Source organism: Coregonus clupeaformis, unplaced genomic scaffold (assembly GCF_020615455.1).
Source record: "Coregonus clupeaformis isolate EN_2021a unplaced genomic scaffold, ASM2061545v1 scaf3443, whole genome shotgun sequence".
Taxonomy (NCBI): domain Eukaryota; kingdom Metazoa; phylum Chordata; class Actinopteri; order Salmoniformes; family Salmonidae; genus Coregonus; species Coregonus clupeaformis.
Window position 1 is genome coordinate 5,600 of NW_025536897.1, and position 24,401 is coordinate 30,000.

At 50.1% G+C, this 24,401-nt stretch overlaps 1 protein-coding gene across 4 annotated transcripts in view; it reads right to left on the minus strand.

Annotated features, from left to right (window-relative positions):
* Positions 1-3,765: 3,765 nt before the first annotated feature.
* LOC123489944 (lactase-like protein) overlaps positions 3,766-24,401 on the minus strand; it is a 20,996-nt gene continuing 360 nt past the window's right edge. For 2 of the 4 annotated variants that reach the window (XM_045220254.1, XM_045220256.1), the window contains exons 2-13: positions 23,583-23,751; positions 18,444-18,604; positions 18,201-18,288; positions 17,860-17,969; positions 16,137-16,265; positions 15,270-15,365; positions 14,925-15,141; positions 13,792-14,066; positions 7,223-7,352; positions 6,570-6,769; positions 6,299-6,362; positions 3,766-4,563 (exon numbers count right to left, since the gene is read on the minus strand). In XM_045220254.1, coding sequence (XP_045076189.1) covers positions 4,448-4,563; positions 6,299-6,362; positions 6,570-6,769; positions 7,223-7,352; positions 13,792-14,066; positions 14,925-15,141; positions 15,270-15,365; positions 16,137-16,265; positions 17,860-17,969; positions 18,201-18,288; positions 18,444-18,604; positions 23,583-23,709 — 1,713 coding nt within the window. In that variant the 5' untranslated portion in view covers positions 23,710-23,751 and the 3' untranslated portion in view covers positions 3,766-4,447. Of the gene's footprint in view, positions 4,564-4,912; positions 4,990-6,298; positions 6,363-6,569; positions 6,770-7,222; positions 7,353-13,791; positions 14,067-14,924; positions 15,142-15,269; positions 15,366-16,136; positions 16,266-17,859; positions 17,970-18,200; positions 18,289-18,443; positions 18,605-23,582; positions 23,752-24,130 lie in introns of all 4 variants that reach the window. The other 2 variants (XM_045220255.1, XM_045220257.1) reach the window with 2 other exon arrangements.

A 24,401-nucleotide genomic window follows, 5' to 3' on the forward strand; every position in this document is an offset into this window, starting at 1 on the left:
TTATAAACTATAACATTACTAAGAGACATGATACAGAAACACCTATTATAAACTATAACATTACTAAGAGACATGATACAGAAACACCTATTATAAACTATAACATTACTAAGAGACATGATACAGAAACACCTATTATAAACTATAACATTATAAGAGACATGATACAGACACACCTATTATAAACTATAACATTACTAAGAGACATGATACAGAAACACCTATTATAAACTAGAACATTACTAAGAGACATGATACAGACACACCTATTATAAACTATAACATTACTAAGAGACATGATACAGAAACACCTATTATAAACTATAACATTACTAAGAGACATGATACAGAAACACCTATTATAAACTATAACATTACTAAGAGACATGATACAGAAACACCTATTATAAACTATAACATTACTAAGAGACATGATACAGAAACACCTATTATAAACTATAACATTACTAAGAGACATGATACAGAAACACCCTATTATAAACTATAACATTACTAAGAGACATGATACAGAAACACCTATTATAAACTATAACATTACTAAGAGACATGATACAGACAACACCTATTATAAACTATAACATTACTAAGAGACATGATAGGAAACACCTATTATAAACTATAACATTACTAAGATACATGATACAGAAACACCTATTATAAACTATAACATTACTAAGAGACATGATACAGAAACACCTATTATAAACTATAACATTACTAAGAGACATGATACAGAAACACCTATTATAAACTATAACATTACTAAGAGACATGATACGGAAACACCTATTATAAACTATAACATTACTAAGAGACGACATGATACAGAAACACCTATTATAAACTATAACATTACTAAGAGACATGATACAGACACACCTATTATAAACTATAACATTACTAAGAGACATGACATGATACAGAAACACCTATTATAAACTATAACATTACTAAGAGACATGACATGATACAGAAACACCTATTATAAACTATAACATTACTAAGAGACATGATACAGAAACACCTATTATAAACTATAACATTACTAAGAGACATGACATGATACAGAAACACCTATTATAAACTATAACATTACTAAGAGACATGACATGATACAGAAACACCTATTATAAACTATAACATTACTAAGAGACATGATACAGAAACACCTATTATAAACTATAACATTACTAAGAGACATGATACAGAAACACCTACTATAAACTATAACATTACTAAGAAGACATGATACAGAAACACCTATTATAAACTATAACATTACTAAGAGACATGATACAGAAACACCTATTATAAACTATAACATTACTAAGAGACATGATACAGACACACCTATTATAAACTATAACATTACTAAGAGACAGGACATGATACAGAAACACCTATTATAAACTATAACATTACTAAGAGACAGGACATGATACAGAAACACCTATTATAAACTATAACATTACTAAGAGACATGATACGGAAACACCTATTATAAACTATAACATTACTAAGAGACAGGACATGATACAGAAACACCTATTATAAACTATAACATTACTAAGAGACATTTTACAGAAACACCTATTATAAACTATAACATTACTAAGAGACATGATACAGAAACACCTATTATAAACTATAACATTACTAAGAGACATGATACAGAAACACCTATTATAAACTATAACATTACTAAGAGACAGGACATGATACAGAAACACCTATTATAAACTATAACATTACTAAGAGACATGATACAGAAACACCTATTATAAACTATAACATTACTAAGAGACATGATACAGACACACCTATTATAAACTATAACATTACTAAGAGACATGATACAGAAACACCTATTATAAACTATAACATTACTAAGAGACATGATACGGAAACACCTATTATAAACTATAACATTACTAAGAGACATGATACAGAAACACCTATTATAAACTATAACATTACTAAGAGACATGATACGGAAACACCTATTATAAACTATAACATTACTAAGAGACATGATACAGAAACACATATTATAAACTATAACATTACTAAGAGACATGATACAGAAACACCTATTATAAACTATAACATTACTAAGAGACATGATACAGAAACACCTATTATAAACTATAACATTACTAAGAGACATGATACAGAAACACCTATTATAAACTATAACATTACTAAGAGACATGATACAGAAACACCTATTATAAACTATAACATTACTAAGAGACATGATACAGAAACACCTATTATAAACTATAACATTACTAAGAGACATGATACAGAAACACCTATTATAAACTATAACATTACTAAGAGACATGATACAGACACACCTATTATAAACTATAACATTACTTAAGAGACATGATACAGACACACCTATTATAAACTATAACATTACTAAGAGACATGATACAGACACACCTATTATAAACTATAACATTACTAAGAGACATGATACAGACACACCTATTATAAACTATAACATTACTAAGAGACATGATACAGACACACCTATTATAAACTATAACATTACTAAGAGACATGATACAGACACACCTATTATAAACTATAACATTACTAAGAGACATGATACAGAAACACCTATTATAAACTATAACATTACTAAGAGACATGATACAGACACACCTATTATAAACTATAACATTACTAAGAGACATGATACAGACACACCTATTATAAACTATAACATTACTAAGAGACATGATACAGAAACACCTATTAATAACTTCTAGATAAGCAAATCGATCTGCAGTTAAAACGCTAAAGAGGTCAACTTTTCATTGACCCAGAATGGACAAGGCTCATGAAACAGCCTACAGTTACGGTAACTGTGTAAATGTCAAATCATTGATCACATACATACCTGAGAGAAGCCTACCAATTCTACCCGACAGAATTGTGCCACTTGCTCTTGCTTTCCGTGCCTCGTTCTTTTCTAACTTTCGCTATGAATGTTTTCCTATGAAACCAGGGTTTTGAGACTTTGTCCCCTCATAAATGTTATGTTGGCAGACTCATTCCAGAGCTATAGATTGTCAGTTTACAGGTTTACACATACAAAGGCACTTGCATGTATCATAAATTATATTATTTTTCCACTGATGACCGACGGGCCAAACCCTGGGTGTCCTACGCTGCAAGACTAGGTTTTCCCGCTGAGTTAAAGTCTAAGGTTTCAAACAAAACCACACACCTCACAGAGCCACATTCATCACACTTCCCAATAATAAATGTTTTTAATGAATCCTCTCGACATCATTGATAATATTCCTCATTATTGTCATTCTCTCCCAGTATAGAGCTTCACAAAAGCTTCGTTCTTCTGTATTTTTATTCCTCTCGTGTTATTATTTAGATTGTTTCTCTGCATCGTTGGGAAAGGGCTCGTCAGTAAGCATTTCACGGTAAAGTCTACCCCTGTTGTATTAGGCGCATGTGACAAATACAATTTGACTTGATTTGATTTGACTATCAATAAGTCCAGATTTAGAGGGTCATGTTTAACTCTGCTCATTGAAATTATCTTTGATGTCTTCATCTCCCATCTTTCATATAGAAAATATGACTATATTTGACTAAATGCACTATAATGTTGATACTGTATAGACTATTATATAAGATTCTGAAGCCTCATCTTCTCCTGAATTCTCTCTACAACACCTGCAGCCTATAAGGAGTCAAACAGTTTCCAAACAGGTTGTAGAATATTTATTGCAATTTAATTAGATTTTCAAGATACAGATAATAATGTATATTAACACTCTATTAACATGGAGTCTCTATCGTTCCATTTTAAAATGTGTCCGGTGTCCAGGTTTGTATCTGTTGCAAAATGTATATAAAATAGATGAACTGTGTGTTATAAAAAATACCGCTATCATTGTCCACACAGCAGGAACATGAGGAAGACAGCAGTGTTCTAGAAGCGTCCACGCAGCAGGAACATGAGGAAGACAGCAGTGTTCTAGAAGCGTCCACGCAACAGGAACATGAGGAAGACAGCAGTGTTCTAGAAGCGTCCACGCAGCAGGAACATGAGGAAGACAGCAGTGTTCTAGAAGCGTCCACGCAGCAGGAACAAGAGGAAGACAGCAGTGTTCTAGAAGCGTCCAACGCAGCAGGAACATGAGGAAGACAGCAGTGTTCTAGAAGCGTCCAACGCAGCAGGAACATGAGGAAGACAGCAGTGTTCTAGAAGCGTCCAACGCAGCAGGACCATGAGGAAGACAGCAGTGTTCTAGAAGCGTCCAACGCAGCAGGAACATGAGGAAGACAGCAGTGTTCTAGAAGCGTCCAACGCAGCAGGAACATGAGGAAGACAGCAGTGTTCTAGAAGCGTCCAACGCAGCAGGAACATGAGGAAGACAGCAGTGTTCTAGAAGCGTCCACGCAGCAGGAACATGAGGAAGACCGCAGCCAGGAGAATACAGAGAGTACACACTGTAGGAACCACGATCTCTGTTACCATCTCCATGTGGCTCGTCAACGGATCTGGAATAATCATTTGAACACAATAAATCAATTAAATGTATTTATAAAGCCCTAACAGTAACCCGGCCTACACCCTAAAGAGCAAACAGAAGCTAAAGTGGCTAAATACATGTTTATAATAACACATAGATGACTACACCACTCTGCACTACTAGCTGACATTTACTCAGCAGCAAATAGCGAATAGTCCGATAAGTGCAAACCCCATGCTAAAATCAGCCACACCTCAAAATTCAACACTTTTTAAATGATTAGCAAATGATTTGGTGAATGTATTTCACACCCAGGTCTGCTACACACCAGTCAGTCAATCAAAAATAATAACTAATTGAGTCCTAAGTAGGCCTACCTAAACTTCATCATGCACTGGCCAAACCTTTGGCATCCCTTCCTGTTCCTTATTGTCCTGCTGGGACTTTCTTCTAGCTGGAGGGGCAAACAAAGAAAAGTCCTGTTAGAGAATGTCTTCCCATGTACTTTTGTAGTAGTTCAACTATTTGCAGTTCAACTATTTGTAGTTCAACTATTTGTTGAAAAGTGCCAATTAGAGTCAGAATGTTCCTTTGTTTGCCCTGGCAGCCAGATTCAGCCCAATGTCCCTGCATGCTGAAGTTGTTGGAGCTGAGTGACATGCACTATGTAAAATACTTTCAAATAGTTCAACATTTCAAGTTGAAAGTATGTGCTTGATTTAGGCTGGAGTTCCCGTTTTTGGGACTATTCTATTGAGTCCGTTGTACTGGGGCTTACTAAATCAAGTCAATCGCAGCTCAAGTATTGGAAAGTCTTTGCCATAATGTCTTTTAGGCAGGGGTCCGATGGTGTTGGGGTGTAGCCTATTGTACTGTACTGACCCAGGGGCCTGATGGTGTTGGGTGCTGGTGGTGGGGTCTGGTGGTGTTGGGGTCTAGTGGTGTTGGGGTCTGGCGGTGTTGGGGTCTGGCTATGTTGGGGTCTGGTGGTGTTGGGGTCTGGTGGTGTTGGGGTCTGGTGGTGTTGGGGTCTGGCTATGTTGGGGTCTGGTGGTGTTGGGGTCTGGTGGTGTTGGGGTCTGGTGGTGTTGGGGTTGGCTAGTGTTGGGGTCTGGCTATGTTGGGGTCTGGCTATGTTGGGGTCTGGTGGTGTTGGGGTCTGGTGGTGTTGGGGTCTGGTGGTGTTGGGGTCTGGTGGTGTTGGGGGTCTGGTGGTGTTGGGGTCTAGTGGTGTTGGGTCTGGTGGTGTTGGGGTCTGGCGGTGTTGGGGTCTAGTGGTGTTGGGGTCTAGTGGTGTTGGGTCTGGTGGTGTTGGGGTCTGATGGTGTTGGGGTCCGGTGGTGTTGGGGTCTGGTGGTGTTGGGGTCTGGTGGTGTTGGGGGTCTGGTGGTGTTGGGGTCTGGTGGTGTTGGGGTCTGGTGGTGTTGGGGTCTGGTGGTGTTGGGGTCTGGTGGTGTTGGGGTCTGGCGGTGTTGGGTTCTGGCGGTGTTGGGTTCTGGCGGTGTTGGATTCTGGCGGTGTTGGGTTCTGGAGGTGTTGGGGTCTGGCGGTGTTGGAGTCTGGCGGTGTTGGGGTTTGGCTGTGTTGGGGTGTGGCGGTGTTGGGGTCTGGCGGTGTTGGGTTCTGGAGGTGTTGGGTTCTGGCAGTGTTGGATTCTGGCGGTGTTGGATTCTGGCGGTGTTGGGTTCTGGAGGTGTTGGGGTCTGGCGGTGTTGGGTTCTGGCGGTGTTGGGTTGTAGTGTAGTCTACTGTACTGTACTGACCTGCAGCTAGCAGCTGGTTACTGGAGGAGCATGTCTCTGTGGCTTTCCTTTTCCAGCTCTCCACCTGTAGAGAGACCATCAAAATAAATGAACCAACTAACCAATCAATCAACCAACTAATCAATCAATATGTATTAATACAGCCCGTAAAAAAAAGGTCTGTCACAAAACAGCACAGAGGAAAACTAAGAAGAAAACTTAAACAGTTCTGAACCAAATAGAATAGGCCTGTATCAGGTGTGTACAGGCGTCTGTGACTGACAGACTGTACCTCTCTCTGGTTGGGGAATCCATTGGAGCTGATGATGCGTTTGTAGTACTGAACAGAGGCTTTTGGGTAACGTGGTTTATTCTTGTTGAGGAAGTCCACGTAGAACAGGCCAAACCTCTCAGAGAAGCCTTCGTCCCACTCAAACTTGTCCAGCAGCGACCAGGCTGTGTAGCCCTTCACATTCACTCCGTCCTTAACGGCTGTCATGTGGAGAAAAGACCAACAGAGGGTGCTATAGGAATTAATTTGCTCAGTATCAATAGAGTACATTTAAAAAAATGTTTTAAACATTTTAGTCATTTAGCAGACGCTCTTATCCAGAGCGACTTACAGTTAGTGAGTGCATACATTTTATTTTTTTCATACTGGCCCCCCGTGGGAATCAAACCCACAACCCTGCCGTTGCAAGCGCCATGCTCTACCAACTGAGCTACACGGGGCTACAGAGTACACAGTGAAACTTCCAACACACTCAAAACACCTGTTTTGTCCTAAAATGATACCAGTTCACTAAAACAGTTTTTATTCATAACAAGTAATTCACGTTTTACTAAACCTCTATAATCTTCTATTATTTTCTCTACAGTGTACTAAACCTTTCTTCAAGGTAATATTAAGAGGATGTTATTTCCTCTGATAGATAGGTTCCTCACCCTTCAGCATCTCATTGATGTAATCCTTGAAGTACTGCATCCTCCAATCATCACACAGGTCTGTGCACCTCTGCACCTTCTCTGACACCCCGTTCTCTGTCACGTAGATCATGGGGTTCCCATACTGGGTCTAGTAGAGAGACAGGGTGGGGAGGAGACAGGGAGACAGGGAGACAGGGTGGGGAGGAGACAGGGAGACAGGGAGACAGGGAGGGGAGGAGACAGGGAGACAGGGAGACAGGGAGGGGAGGAGACAGGGAGACAGGGGGGAGGAGAAGGAGACAGGGGACAGGGAGGAGGAGACAGGAGACAGGAGGGGAGGAGACAGGGAGACAGGGGACAGGGTGAGGAGGAGACAGGAGACAGGAGACAGGGTGACAGGGGGGAGGAGACAGGGAGACAGGGAGGGGAGGAGACAGGGAGACAGGGTGACAGGGAGGGGAGGAGACAGGGAGACAGGGAGACAGGGTGACAGGGAGGGAGGAGACAGGGAGACAGGGAGGGGAGGAGACAGGGAGACAGGGAGACAGGGTGACAGGGGAGGGGAGGAGACAGGGAGACAGGGAGGAGGAGACAGGGAGACAGGGTGACAGGGAGGGAGGAGACAGGGAGACAGGGTGACAGGAGACAGGGAGGGAGGAGACAGGAGACAGGGAGACAGGGTGGGGAGGAGACAGGGAGACAGGAAGACAGGGTGGGGAGGAGACAGGGAGACAGGGAGACAGGGAGACAGGGAGGGGAGGAGACAGGGAGACAGGAAGACAGGGTGGGGGAGGAGACAGGGAGACAGGGTGGGGAGGAGACAGGGAGACAGGGTGGGGAGGAGACAGGGAGACAGGGAGACAGGAGACAGGGTGGGGAGGAGACAGGGAGACAGGGTGGGGAGGAGACAGGGAGACAGGGAGACAGGGTGACAGGGAGGGAGGAGACAGGGAGACAGGAGACAGGGAGGAGGAGACAGGGAGACAGGGTGGGGAGGAGACAGGGAGACAGGGTGACAGGGAGGGGAGGAGACAGGGAGACAGGGAGGGGAGGAGACAGGGAGACAGGGTGACAGGGAGGGGAGGAGACAGGGAGACAGGGTGAAGGGTGACAGGAGGAGAGGAGACAGGAGACAGGAAGACAGGGTGGGGAGGAGACAGGGAGACAGGAAGACAGGGTGGGGAGGAGACAGGGAGACAGGGTGACAGGGTGACAGGGAGGGGAGGAGACAGGGAGACAGGAAGACAGGGTGGGAGGAGACAGGAGACAGGGTGACAGGGGGGAGACAGGGAGGGGAGGAGACAGGGAGACAGGGAGACAGGGTGGGGAGGAGACAGGGAGACAGGGTGGGGAGGAGACAGGAGACAGGGTGGGGAGGAGACAGGGAGACAGGGTGACAGGGAGGCAGGGTGGGGAGGAGACAGGGAGACAGGGGTGGGAGGAGACAGGGAGACAGGGAGGGAGGAGACAGGGAGACAGGGTGACAGGGAGGCAGGGTGGGGGAGGAGACAGGGAGACAGGGAGACAGGGAGGGGAGGAGACAGGGAGACAGGGAGGGGAGGAGAAAGGAGACAGGGTGGGGAGGAGACAGGGAGACAGGGTGACAGGGTGGGAAGGAGACAGGGAGACAGGGTGGGGAGGAGACAGGAGACAGGGAGGAGGAGACAGGGAGACAGGGTGACAGGGAGGCAGGGTGGGGAGGAGACAGGGAGACAGGGTGACAGGGAGGGGAGGAGACAGGGAGACAGAGGAGGAGGAGAAAGGGAGACAGGGTGGGGAGGAGACAGGGAGACAGGGAGACAGGGTAGGGGAGGAGACAGGGAGACAGGGAGGGGAGGAGAAAGGGAGACAGGGTGACAGGGAGGCAGGGTGGGGAGGAGACAGGGAGACAGGGTGGGGAGGAGACAGGAGACAGGGTGGGAGGAGACAGGGAGACAGGGGACAGGGTGGGGGAGGAGACAGGGAGACAGGGAGGGAGGAGAAAGGAGACAGGGTGGGGGAGGAGACAGGGTGACAGGGAGGCAGGGTGGGGAGGAGACAGGGAGACAGGGTGACAGGGAGGCAGGGTGGGGAGGAGACAGGGTGACAGGGAGGCAGGGAGGAGACAGGGAGACAGGGAGGGGAGGAGACAGGGTGTGGAGGAGGACAGGGTGACAGGGAGGCAGGGTGGGGAGGAGACAGGGAGACAGGGAGACAGGGTGGGGAAGAGACAGGGTGTGGAGGTGACAGGGAGACAGGGTGGGGAGGAGACAGGGTGGGGAAGAAACAGGGTGGGGAGGAGACAGGGAGACAGGGTAGGGAAGAGACAGGGAGACAGGGTGGGGAGGAGACAGGGTGGGGAGGAGACAGGGAGACAGGGTAGGGAAGAGACAGGGAGACAGGGTGGGGAGGAGACAGGGTGGGGAGGAGACAGGGAGACAGGGTGGGGAGGAGACAGGGTGGGGAAGAGACAGGAGACAGGGTGGGAGGAGACAGAATGTGGGAGGAGACAGGAGACAGGGGTGGGGAGGAGACAGGGTGGGGAAGAGACAGGGAGACAGGGTGGGGAGGAGACAGGGTGGGGAGGGGACAGGAGACAGGGTGGGGAGGAGACAGGGGGACAGGGTGGGGAGGAGACAGGGAGACAGGGTGGGGAGGAGACAGGGTGTGGAGGAGACAGGGAGACAGGGTGGGGAGGAGACAGGGAGACAGGGTGGGAGGAGACAGGGTGGAGGTGACAGGAGACAGGGTGGGGAGGAGACAGGGAGACAGGGTGGGGAGGAGACAGGAGACAGGGTGGGGAGGAGACAGGGTGGGGAGGAGACAGGGTGGGGAGGAGACAGGGTGGGGAGGAGACAGGGAGACAGGGTGGGGAGGAGACAGGGTGGGGAAGAGACAGGGAGACAGGGTGGGGAGGAGACAGGGTGGGGAGGAGACAGGGAGACAGGGTGGGGAGGAGACAGGGTGGGGAAGAGACAGGGAGACAGGATGGGGAGGAGACAGGGTGAGGAGGAGACAGGGTGGGAGGAGAAAGGGAGACAGGGTGGGAGGAGACAGGGTGGGGAAGAGACAGGAGACAGGGGTGGGGAGGAGACAGGGAGACAGGGTGGGAGGAGACAGGGAGACAGGGTGGGGAGGAGACAGGGTGGGGAGGAGACAGGGTGGGGAGGAGACAGGAGACAGGGTGGGGAGGAGACAGGGTGGGGAGGAGACAGGGTGGGGGAGGAGACAGGGAGACAGGGTGGGAGGAGACAGGGTGGGAGGAGACAGGGTGGGGAGGAGACAGGAGACAGGGGAGGAGACAGGGTGGGGAGGAGACAGGGTGGGGAGGAGACAGGGAGACAGGGTGGGGAGGAGACAGGGTGGGGAGGAGACAGGGAGACAGGGTGGGGAGGAGACAGGGAGACAGGGTGGGGAGGAGACAGGGAGACAGGGTGGGGAGGAGACAGGGTGGGGAGGGGAGACAGGGTGGGGAGGAGACAGGGAGACAGGGTGGGGAGGAGACAGGGAGACAGGGTGGGGAGGAGACAGGGTGGGGAGGAGACAGGGTGGGGAGGAGACAGGGAGACAGGGTGGGGAAGAGACAGGGAGACAGGGTGGGGAGGAGACAGGGAGACAGGGTGGGGAGGAGACAGGGTGGGGAGGAGACAGGGTGGGGAGGAGACAGGGTGGGGGAGGAGACAGGGAGACAGGGTGGGGAGGAGACAGGGTGGGAGGAGACAGGGAGACAGGGTGGGGAGGAGACAGGATGGGGAGGAGACAGGAGACAGGGTGGGGAGGAGACAGGGAGACAGGGTAGGAGGAGACAGGATGGGGAGGAGACAGGGTGAGGGAGGAGACAGGGTGGGGAGGAGACAGGGTGGGGAGGAGACAGGGAGACAGGGTAGGGGAGGAGACAGGATGGGGGAGGAGACAGGGTGGGGGAGGAGACAGGGAGACAGGGTGGGGAAGAGACAGGGAGACAGGGTGGGGAGGAGACAGGGTGGGAGAGGAGACAGGGTGGGGAGGAGACAGGGGAGACAGGGTGGGAGGAGACAGGGTGGGGAGGAGACAGGAGACAGGGTGGGGAGGAGACAGGGTGGGGAGGAGACAGGAGACAGGGTGGGGAAGATACAGGAGACAGGGTGGGGAGGAGACAGGGTGGGAGAGGAGACAGGGTGGGGAGGAGACAGGGAGACAGGGTGGGGAGGAGACAGGATGGGGAGGAGACAGGGGTGGGGAGGAGACAGGGTGGGAGGAGACAGGGTGGGGAGGAGACAGGGAGACAGGTAGGGGAGGAGACAGGATGGGGAGGAGACAGGGTGGGGAGGAGACAGGAGACAGGGTGGGGAGGAGACAGGGTGGGAGAGGAGACAGGGTGGGGAGGAGACAGGAGACAGGGTGGGAGGAGACAGGGTGGGGAGGAGACAGGGAGACAGGGTGGGGAGGAGACAGGGTGGAGAGGAGACAGGGTGGGGAGGAGACAGGGAGACAGGGTGGGGAGGAGACAGGGTGGAGAGGAGACAGGGTGGGAGGAGACAGGGAGACAGGGTGGGGAGGAGACAGGGTGGGGAAGAGACAGGGAGACAGGGTGGGGAGGAGACAGGGAGACAGGGTGGGGAGGAGACAGGGTGGGGAGGAGACAGGGTGGGGAGGAGACAGGGAGACAGGGTGGGGAGGAGACAGGATGGGGAGGAGACAGGGAGACAGGGTGGGGAGGAGACAGGGTGGGAGGAGACAGGGTGGGGAGGAGACAGGGAGACAGGGTGGAGAGGAGACAGGGTGGGGAAGAGACAGGGTGGGGAGGAGACAGGGTGGGGAGGAGACAGGGAGACAGGGTGGGGAGGAGACAGGATGGGGAGGAGACAGGGAGACAGGGTGGAGAGGAGACAGGGTGGGGAGGAGACAGGGTGGGGAGGAGACAGGGTGGGGAGGAGACAGGGAGACAGGGTGGGGAGGAGACAGGGTGGAGAGGAGACAGGGTGGGAGGAGACAGGGAGACAGGGTGGGAGGAGACAGGGTGGGGAGGAGACAGGGTGGGGAGGAGACAGGGTGGGGGAGGAGACAGGGTGGGAGGAGACAGGGTGGGGAGGAGACAGGGTGGGAGGAGACAGGGTGGGGAGGAGACAGGAGACAGGGTGGGGAGGAGACAGGGTGGAGAGGAGACAGGGTGGGGAGGAGACAGGGAGACAGGGTGGGGAGGAGACAGGGTGGGGAGGAGACAGGAGACAGGGTGGGGAGGAGACAGGGTGGGAGAGGAGACAGGGTGGGGAGGAGACAGGGAGACAGGGTGGGGAGGAGACAGGATGGGGAGGAGACAGGGAGACAGGGTGGGGGAGGAGACAGGGTGTGGAGGAGACAGGGAGACAGGGTGGGGGAGGAGACAGGGTGGGAGAGGAGACAGGGTGGGGAGGAGACAGGGAGACAGGGTGGGGAGGAGACAGGATGGGGAGGAGACAGGGAGACAGGGTGGGGAAGATACAGGGAGACAGGGTGGGAGGAGACAGGGTGGAGAGGAGACAGGGTGGGGAGGAGACAGGGAGACAGGGTGGGGAGGAGACAGGGTGGGGAAGAGACAGGAGACAGGGTGGGGAGGGAGACAGGAGACAGGGTGGGGAGGAGACAGGGTGGGGAGGAGACAGGGTGGGGAGGAGACAGGGTGGGGAGGAGACAGGGTGGGGAGGAGACAGGGAGACAGGGTGTGGAGGAGACAGGGTGGGGAGGAGACAGGGAGACAGGGTGGGGAGGAGACAGGGTGGGGAGGAGACAGGGTGGGGAGGAGACAGGGTGGGGGAGGAGACAGGGTGGGGAGGAGACAGGGAGACAGGGTGGGGAGGAGACAGGGTGGGAGGAGACAGGGAGACAGGGTGGGGAGGAGACAGGGTGGAGAGGAGACAGGGTGGGGAGGAGACAGGGTGGGGAGGAGACAGGGTGGGGAGGAGACAGGGTGGGGAGGAGACAGGGTGGGGAGGAGACAGGGTGGGGAGGAGACAGGGAGACAGGGTGGGGAGGAGACAGGGTGGGGAGGAGACAGGGTGGGGAGGAGACAGGGAGACAGGGTGGAGAGGAGACAGGGTGGGGAGGAGACAGGGAGACAGGGTGGGGAGGAGACAGGATGGGGAGGAGACAGGGAGACAGGGTGGGGAGGAGACAGGGTGGAGAGGAGACAGGGTGGGGAGGAGACAGGGAGACAGGGTGGGGAGGAGACAGGATGGGGAGGAGACAGGGAGACAGGGTGGGGAGGAGACAGGGTGGGAAGAGACAGGGAGACAGGGTGGGGAGGAGACAGGGAGACAGGGTGGGAGGAGACAGGGTGGGGAGGAGACAGGGTGGGGAGGAGACAGGGAGACAGGGTAGGGAGGAGACAGGGATGGGGAGGAGACAGGGTGGGGGAGGAGACAGGGAGACAGGGTGGGGAGGAGACAGGGAGACAGGGTGGGGAGGAGACAGGGTGGGGAGGAGACAGGAGACAGGGTGGGGAAGAGACAGGGAGACAGGGAGCATAAGTCAAATAAAGTGCAAACTCCACACTGAATCAAGAACACCTCCAAACCCACCTGGAAGTAGTTGAAAGTTGTTAACATACAGTATTTGAAGTCTGGCTGGTAGGACAGTCATGTGTGTTATACCTTGACGAAGTTGAGCAGGCGTCTGAATCCCCAGGGGACAGAGTAGAGCCACTCAGAGCCGGGGTCGGGCCAGCGAGGGTCCACCAGCTCGACCAGGTCGCGGTCGGTGAAGTAGCTGTTCCCGCGGCCAGACGGGTAGTTCTTCTGGGTGATGTAGCGCGTGGTGAAGTGGCCAATACCCAGGAAGTCACAGGTGCCCTTGATGTAACTCTTCTCCTGGGAAGAGAAGACTGGGAGACGGGAGATTCCCAGACCCTGCTGGGCACTCTTCCTACCTGGAGACCAGAGAGAGAGAGAGACCAGCTTACACTATGACCTCAAACCCTTAACCCTAACATTGGGAGGAGAAGACAGGGAGACGGGAGATTCCCAGACCCTGCTGGGCACTCGTCTTGTCTGTGGAGAGAGAGGCAGCAGGTGTGACAGTGACACATATATGTTTCTATGTCCTGTTACATATAAGCAGGGATGGAACTTAATGATTTTGGGCACGGGCAAGTACACTCAGTAAAAAGAAGGTGCTATCTAGAACCTAAAATGGTTCTTCGGCTGTCCCCATAGGAGAACCCTTTGAAGAACCCTTTTGGGTTCCATGTAAAACCCTTTCCACAGAGGGTTCTACATGGAACCCAAAAGAGTTCTTCCTGGAACCAAAAAGGGTTCTCCTATGGCGACAGCTGAAGAACCCTTTCAGAGTGTAGACCACCATTTTTACTATCCCGGGTCTATAATCTGTGCCATTCGATATTTCAAAAGACAGCCGGCGGGCTAGTTGGGTCGATTTTCTACTAGCCTGGTCTGAACAGTCCTAGCCTCAGGCTAGCAGGCTAGTTGGGTACATTTTCTACTAGCCTGGTCTGAACAGTACTAGCCTCAGGCTAGCAGGCTAGTTGGGTACATTTTCTACTAGCCTGGTCTGAACACTACTAGCCTCAGGTTAGCGAGCTAGTTGGGTAGATTTTCTACTAGCCTGGTCTGAACAGTACTAGCCTCAGGCTAGCAGGCTAGTTGGGTACATTTTCTACTAGCTTGGTCTGAACAGTACTAGCCTCAGGCTAGCAGGCTAGCTTCATTTAAACGCTGTGGGTTGTTCCTGGAAATGGAACACCAAGCTGTGACAATACATTACTTGCCTATGTAGTCTTTCATGACCTGAGGGTAGTCCCCATTGAAGATGGGTGTAGCGAACCAGCCCATGTAGAACTGGACATATCTCTCTGCTGCCTCGATGTCTCTCTGGTTGGTGATGTCCACTGGCTCCCCCCAGTCTGCCAACAACGAGATCCCAACCAAGCCTTTCTGTTTGCTTCGCCATTGAGTGTCATAAGTGTGCCAAACCTTAGCATGTGCCTGTTCAAATGAAGAAGAAGACAATATGTTATTCTGTATCAGGTGACAGACAGTACAGTAGGCCAATAAATGGAATTAGATTCCTGACAATATGAAATATAATGATCTTATAAACAACTAGTGATTACCTTGATAATGTGGTGGGCAGCTTTGTAGGCCCCAGTGCCCCTCAGCTTCAGTCCAGGTGCATGTTCTCCGGTCTCATAGCCCTCCACAGCGCTAGACTACAAACACAGTCTCATAGCCCTCCACAGCGCTAGACTACAAACACAGTCTCATAGCCCTCCACAGCGCTAGACTACAAACACAGTCTCATAGCCCTCCACAGTGCTAAACTACAAACACAGTCTCATAGCCCTCCACAGCACTAAACTACAAACACAGTCTCATAGCCCTCCACAGCACTAAACTACAAACACAGTCTCATAGCCCTCCACAGCACAAAACTACAAACACAGTCTCATAGCCCTCCACAGCGCTAAACTACAAACACAGTCTCATAGCCCTCCACAGCACTAAACTACAAAACACAGTCTCATAGCCCTCCACAGCACTAAACTACAAACACAGTCTCATAGCCCTCCACAGCACTAAACTACAAACACAGATACAGTACACTGCATTACTGTACACTAAGACTTATCAAATATAATGTTTATGGAAGTCCTGAGTCAAAATACATTGTGTCAAATACTTTAAAATACTTTAGCCTATTTGAAAGTATTTGATACATGTATTTGGCTCTGGTTCATGGTTAAGCTAACCTACAGTACTCTTCTGGAGGAGGATGGTTCATATACTGTGTGTCTCCCAAGTGGCACCCTATTCCCTATATAGTGCACTACTTTTGATCAGAGTCCTATGGGCCCTGGTAAACATTAGTGCACTATATAGGGAATAGGGTGCCATTTGGCACACAGCCTGTGTGTCCATCAGATAATGTATTATGGATCATGTATTACGGATCATGTGTTATGGATAATGTATTGTCTTACCCATGGGTTGTTGAAGGTCATCCAGTATTTGACTCTGTCACCAAACCTCTCAAAGCATAAGTTGGCAAAGTCGTTGAAATAGTTCACCATGCTGACGTTCTGCCATCCACCATACTTCTCCTCTAAGACCTGGGTGGTCACAGGGAAGGAAGGTTACTATAGGTCACACAAGACCTGGGTGGTAACAGGGAAGGAAGGTTACTATAGGTCACACAAGACCTGGGTGGTAACAGGGAAGGAAGGTTACTATAGGTCACACAAGACCTGGGTGGTAACAGGGAAGGAAGGTTACTATAGGTCACACCAGACCTGGGTGGTAACAGGGAAGGAAGGTTACTATAGGTCACACAAGACCTGGGTGGTAACAGGGAAGGAAGGTTACTATAGGTCACACAAGACCTGGGTGGTAACAGGGAAGGAAGGTTACTATAGGTCACACAAGACCTGGGTGGTAACAGGGAAGGAAGGTTACTATAGGTCACACCATGTCATGGATAGGGAATGTGTTGTAGTAGACTTGTCATCTGGGATCATCATAACAGGAAACATCCCTCCACACTCTTCTTTCAATGAAGCCACTGATACAAATGCTGTACAGTCAGGTCCACATACGTATGGGATTTATATGGAGTTAGATTACTGACAACATTATTTAAATCTGATTTCTGTAAATATATGGATCAAAAAATGTGTCATGTTTTGCATTGAACTGTAGCTTTGTATGTGCTAGCTCAGCAAGCTAATAGCGATTCACTACTGGTTAGCACACAGTCAGTCAGTTCTCAGTCAGTCAGTACCTAGTCAGTCAGTCAGTACCCAGTTAGTTAGTACCCAGTCAGTCAATCAGTACCCAGTCAGTCAGTACCCAGTCAATCGGTACCCAGTCAGTCAGTCAGTACCCAGTCAGTCAGTACCCAGTCAATCGGTACCCAGTTAATCAGTCAGTACCCAGTTAGTCAGTACCCAGTCAATTAGTATCGAATCAGTCAGTCAGTTCCCAATCAGTAAGTCAGTACCCAGTCAGTCAGTACCCAGTCAGTCAGTACCCAGTCAGTCACTACCCAGTCAGTCAATCAGTACCCAGTCAGTCAGTCAGTACCCAGTCAGTAAGTACCCAGTCAATCAGTACCCAGTTAATCAATACTCAATCAGTCAGTCAGTAACCAGTCAGTCAGTACCCAGTTAATCAATACTCAATCAGTCAGTCAGTACTCAGTCAGTCAGTCAGTACGCAGTCAGTCAGTCAGTACCAAATCAGTCAGTACCCAGTCAGTCAGTACCCAGGCAGTCAATCAGTACCCAGTCAGTCAGTCAGTACCCAGTCAAGTCAGTACCCAGTCAGTACACAGTCAGTACACAGTCAGTCAGTCAGTACCCAGTCAGTCAGTACCCAGTCAGTCAGTCAGTACCCAGTCAGTCAGTCAGTACCCAGTCAGTCAGTCAGTACCCAGTCAGTCAGTCAGTACCCAGTCAGTCAGTCAGTACCCAGTCAGTCAGTCAGTACCCAGTCAGTCAGTACCCAGTCAGTCAGTACCCATTCAGTCAGTCAGTACCCAGTCACTACCCAGTCATTGAGTACCCAGTCAGTCAATCAGTACCCAATCATTCAGTCACTACCCAGTTAGTCAGTACCCAGTCAGTCAGTACCCAGTCAGTCAATCAGTACCCAGTCAGTCAATCAGTACCCAATCAGTCAGTCAGTACCCAGTCATTCAGTGCCCACCTGTGGCAGATCCCAGTGGTACAGGGTGACTATTGGTGTGATGTTATTGTCCAGGAGCATGTTGATCAGGTCATCATAGTATTTTATCCCCTTCTCATTGATGTGGTCAGCTGGAGAGGAAAAAAAGACATTTCCATTACGTATAACATTCACGAAAAACATTATGAAGCTTTGTCCTGGACAAAGTGGAGAATCTGGACTATGAAGTATGTTCAGTGGAGAATCTGGACTATGAAATATGTTCAGTGGAGAATCTGGACTATGAAGTATGTTCAGTGGATAATCTGGACTATGAAGTATGTTCAGTGGAGAATCTGGATTATGAAGTATGAAGCATTTACTTTTGATTCCGTTGGGAAAGATCCTTGGCCAGGAGATGGAGAAACGATAGTGGTTAAACTTCATGTCCTTCATCAAGGTGATGTCATCCTAGAAGATATTGACAATGTCATGTCAAAGTGTCAATTGAGACGGAGCCATATGGTTCAAATATCAAATGGCACCCTATTTCCTTTGCAGTGCACTACTTTTAACCACTTTTTACTATACAGATAGTCTGTCTACTGTCTATGCAGTCTATTCACCTTGAATTTGTAGTATCCTTCGCAGGAGTGGTCTCCGGTGTCGTTGAGGAAGATTTTTCCCTTCTTGTGGGCGAACACGTCCCAGATGCTCATCCCCTTGCCATCCTTGTCCCAGGCTCCCTCTGTCTGGTACGCAGAGCCCCCAGCCCCCCAGGAAAACCCTTCAGAGAGATATAGAGGTTAGCTGTCTGGTAAGCAGAGCCCCCAGCCCCCCAGCAAAACCCTTCAGTCAGATATAGAGGTTAACTGTCTGGTACGCAGAGCCCCCAGCCCCCCAGGAAAACCCTTCAGAGAGATATAGAGTTGTCACGTCTCCTCCTGTGGCTCCCCTCCGGCGCTCTGATTCGCCGGTCTACTGAGCCACCGGTCTGAGTGCACCACCTCGGCAACAGCGGAATGGAAACCCAACCTCCAGCGCACCTGCACCTCATCATCTCATCACCACCCCTATTTAGCCCTGGACTGTTCTGGAAGATGTTGTGTGTGATTGTTTAGCTTCGTGTCGTTTACTCTATCTTTGTTATTTCTCTTTATCATTGTTAAGTAAACCTTGGCCTTGTTAATTCCTGCGTCTGCGTCCTGCCTCTTCGTATACTCAGTACTCGTCACAGAATCACACACCAAACGAAAATGGATGCAGCAGGAGTTTCCCAGTGCCTGGACCAGCACCAGCAGCAGCTTGCCCAGTTGAACGGCGCCATGCAGGAAGTGCTCCAAACTCTGCTAAATCTGCCCAGCGCTCCGGGTCCACCTCAGGGTGCGGCGAGTGCCCCAAATCCACCTGTTCCCGTGCTATCACCCAGTTCTGCGGGAACCCTCGCCCTACCGGAGCGCTATGACGGTAAAACTACTAAATGTAGTGGCTTCCTGCTACAGGTTTCACTTTATCTGGCGCGTCAGCCTGGGGCATATCCATCTGACCAAGCCAGGATAGCGCTGGTGATTTCGCTCCTTCAAGGAAAGGCGCTGGATTGGGCCACGGCAGTCTGGGAAGGAGAGGAGGCAGTGGCGCTTCCCTACCCCACCTTCCTCGGAGTCCGCCCTCCAGCCCAACATTCCACATGAGTACGCAGATCTCTCTGATGTCTTCTCTTCATTAAAGGCTACGTGTCTCCCTCCTCACAGGCCCTGGGACTGCACCATTGACCTGCTGGAGGGACAACACCCCCCGAAGAGTCGCATTTACCCCCTTTCCATGGCGGAGACTGAGGCCATGGAGAAGTATGTGGCGGAGACCCTGAAACAGAGGTTCATCAGACGCTCTACCTCTCCTGCCTCCGCCAGCTTCTTCTTCGTGGCCAAAAAAGACGGAGGACTGAGACCATGCATTGACTACAGGGGGCTGAACGCAGTCACCACCAAGTACCGGTACCCCCTCCAATCTGGTTCCGTCGGCCATCGAGCAGCTTCGAGGGGCCCGGTACTTTACCAAGTTGGACCTGAGGAGTGCCTACAACCTGATCCGAATCCGGGAAGGAGACGAGTGGAAGACGGCATTCAGCACTACCTCAGGCCACTATGAATACTGCGTCATGCCCTACGGCCTCGCCAACACACCTTTTGTGTTCCAGTCCTTCGTCAATGACGTGTTCCGGGACATGCTGAGTAGACAGGTGGTGGTGTACATTGACGATATCCTGATCTACTCGGTTACATTCGAGGAGCACGTCAGGGACGTTCGAGCTGTCCTACTCCGCCTCCAGGAACACAGCCTGTTGGTGAAGGGGGAGAAATTCCACCAACAGGCCATCTCCTTCCTGGGATACCGGATCAGTCCTCAGGGGGTGTTCATGGAAGGAGTGAAGACGGACGCCATCAGCTCATGGCCAGTTCCCACCACCATCAAGGGCCTACAGAGCTTCCTAGGCTTTGTTAATTTCTACCGGCATTTAATCAGGTCCTTCAGCTCCATAGCCGCCCTGCTCACCTCTCTCCTTAAGGGTGGGCCTCAGAAGCTGCCCTGGAATCCTGAGGCTGACGCTGCCTTCAAGAGGATGAAGGAGAGGTTCAACACAGCGCCCATCCTAAAACACCCAGATCCTTCTCGTCCTTTCATCCTGGAGGTGGACGCATCGGAGGAGGGTGTGGGTGCGGTCCTCTCCCAGCGGCATGGTAAGCCAGAGAAAATGTATCCCTGTGCCTTTTTCTCTAAAAAGCTTACCCCCGCAGAGAGGAACTATGGAGTTGGTACAGGGAGCTGTTGGTGGTGGTCCTCGCTCTGGAGGAATGGAGACACTGGCTGGAGGGCGCAGTCCATCCATTCCGGATTCTTACTGACCACCGGAATTTGGAGCACATACGGGCAGTGAAACGGATGAACTCTCGTCAAGCCAGGTGGGCCCAATTTCTCACTTGCTTCCAATTCATTCTGTCCTACCGCCCAGGATCCCAGAATGTGAAGGCCGACGCACTCTCCAGGATGCACCATACCGGAGAAAGGAAGGATCTGGGGGTCCTATCCTGCCCTCGTCTCTCATCGTTGCACCTGTCATTTGGGATGTGGACGAAGACATCCGCCTGGTGGCTCAGGAGGACCCAGCGCCTGCCAACGCCCCTGCGGGGCATGTGTATGTACCCACCAGTGTCCGTGACCACCTGCTGATCTGGGCGCACACTACCCTTACGGCAGGGCACTCTAGTATTACGCACATTCTCTAGCCCAAAAATACTGGTGGCCCACCTTGGCTTCTGATGTCTCCCGCTATGTCAACTCCTGTTCCGTATGTGCCCAAACGAAGACACCTCGAACGCCCCGGCAGGCAAACTAGTTCCTCTCCCAGTGCCTCAGCGACCTTGGTCACACCTGTCCATAGACTTTGTCACCGACCTTCCACGTTCTGACAGCTTCACCACAGTCCTGGTGGTCGTAGATTGGTTCTCCAAATCATGCCGTTTTTTGCCACTAACTGGTCTTCCTTCTGCTCTCCAGGTCGCTGAGGTCCTGTTCCAACAGGTCTTCCGGCATTATGGACTTCCGGAGGACATCGTCTCGGACCGTGGCCCCCAATTCACCTCCCGAGTGTGGAAGGCTTTCCTGGAGAAGATCGGGCCACGGCCAGCCTCACTTCTGGGTATAGGCCTCAGTCGAATGGGCAGGTGGAGCTCATGAACCAGGAGCTGGGGAGGTTTCTTCATTGCCACTATCAGGACCGGCAGGGTGAGTGGGCAAGGTTTCTTCCCTGGGCAGAATATGCCCAGAACTCCCTCGTTCACTCCTCCACGGGGCTCACTCCCTTCCAGTGCGTCCTGGGGTACCAGCCGGCCCTGGCCCCTTGGACACCCAGCCAGATCGATGCGACCGCTGTTGACGAGTGGTTCCACAGGGCCGGACAGGTCTGGGACGCGCCCATGTCCATCTCCAGTGGGCCATTCGTCGGCAGAAGGACCAACCCAGCTAACAAAATTACGTTCCAGGACGTGACCACAAAGTTATTTTAGTCCCCACATAAGTCATGATAACGTTATTGTGAAACTTACAGACGATGTTCCAAAATGTATTTCTATCATTCCGATTGTAACGTTATATGAAGACAAACCACAGCTCTAAATGTAACGTTATGAAATGTTCCTAGGATATCTCCAAAATAACATGATATTCAGAACCTTTCATGGACTACCAAGGAAAAAAAAATTATGTTCCCATGTATCTCTATTTGCACATAATCTCTTGCACATCTAGCATTCCAGTGTTAATACTATTGTAATTATTCTGCACTATAGCCCATTTATTGCCTTACCTCCATAACTTGCTACATTTGCACACACTGTATATATATTTTCTGTTGTATTTTCTGACTTTATGTTTTTTTTTCTTTACCCCATATGTAACTCTGTGTTGTTTTTATTGCACTACTTTGCTTTATCTTGGCCAGGTCGCAGTTGTAAATGAGAACCTGTTCTCAACTGGCTTACCTGGTTAAATAAAGGTGAAATAAAAAAATAAAAATGTCTGTATAGCGACCTGATATTTATAACCTCTAAAATACTTATTAGAAACGGGCTATGACATTCAGTACCTCTGGAAGACTTAAGGGGAATGTTACAAATGTCTCAGTTACGTTCCTTGTTAGCTGGGAAGCCGACCGCCACCACAGTGAGGCCCCTGTATTCCAGCCTGGGGATCGTATCTGGCTGTCCACAAAAAACCTCCCTCTCCGCCTGCCCTGCAAGAAACCGAGCCCCCGGTTTGTGGGGCCGTTTAAGGTCCTCCGGCGGATAAATTAGGTATCATACCAGCTGCTCCTTCCCCCTCACTACTGTGTCTCACCCACTTTTCATGTGTCTCTCCTCAGGCCGGTGGTTCCTGGTCCTCTGGCGGATGCCGTCCCCCGGGGTACGCCTCCTCCGCCCCTGGACACTGACGGGAGTCCAGCGTATGTGGTGAGGGACCTGCTGGACTCCGGGTTCCGTGGGGGACGGCTCCATTACCTGGTGGACTGGGAGGGGTATGGTCCTAAGGAGAGGAGCTGGGTTCCGGCTGGGGACGTTCTGGACCCCAACCTAATTCGGGACTTCCACCGTTGTCGCACTGACCGGCCCACTCCTCGTCCTCAGGGTCGTCCTCCTGGCCGGCGACGTCCAGAGGCTGGAGCCGCGCGTCGGGGGGGTACTGTCACGTCTCCTCCCGTGGCTCCACTCCGCCGCTCTGATTCGCCGGTCTACTGAGCCACCGGTCTGAGCGCACCACCTCGGCAACACCGGAATGGAAACCCAACGCACCCTCATCACCTCCAGCGCACCTGCACCTCATCATCTTATCACCACCCCTATTTAGCCCTGGACTGTTCTGGAAGATGTTGTGTGTGATTGTTTAGCTTCGTGTCGTTTACTCTATCTTTGTTATTTCTCTTTGTTATTGTTTAGTAAACCTTGACCTTGTTAATTCCTGCGTCTGCGTCCTGCCTCTTCGTATACTCAGTACTCGTCACAAGAGGTTAGCAACAACTCTTCATTCCTGTGAGAAAATAAATTACATGTCTCTCTCTCTCTCTCTCTCTCTCTCTCTCTCTCTCTTAATTTCTGTAATTCTTATTCTGCAGATCTTATTTCTAGTTGTATAAATATGTTTTGCTGTTAGTTATAGACCTTTTTTAACATGATTTCGGTCACTTCTGCATTTCTCCTTGTACAGTCGCCTACCAGTTGGGAAAGTGCCATAGTAGAATGATCCGCGTTCACTCTTGGTCCAGTCAAAGTCTTCGCTGGCTGACACACACAGCACCAGCACAAGCACATGCTGCGGCTTCAGCATCCGCTGTAGTAACATGGTGTTGATCTGTCACACGTGGCTCACTGTCTCCGGTCACACCTGTACATAGAAGGAAGAATCACACAGTATGTTTATAAACGCTTAAGAGTTACTATGGATACTTATAGTCAGTGTCATAACACTGTACTTCATAGAAAGTGTTACCCCTTTATTCTTTTACTTTAATGCCAATGAGTAGAAAACTGATCTCAGATAATACTTAAACACTCATCTCAGGGATGAATTACTTCTGTGTAATTAACACCATTGTATTAATAGTATACAGAGCTCAAACTGCAGATAGTTTGTCTCAAGACAAGTCTACCAATCTGAGTTGATACAAACAATATACTATATATTTTCATATAATACTGATAGAAATCACACAAATAAATCCCTTTCAGCTCTTCTATCAAATGGACGCCCAACACAGACTTACACAGAGGCGCTAGATATCCAACGTCTGTGGATAAAAGCATCCTAATTAACTCACACTGGAAAACATCTCCAAATAATGGTTTAAACTCAGAAATAAGCAATAGTCCATTGAAAACGCTGACACCACATCATTCTCAGGCCCAAACTAAGATTAAAGGAATGATCTAGCCTCATTTCAACCAGCCATGAGATACACTGACGCAAAACGCAATTAAAGACAAGAAGTACGTCAGCTTGTCCAACACAGTCAGTATCAGTGACATGTCAAACTG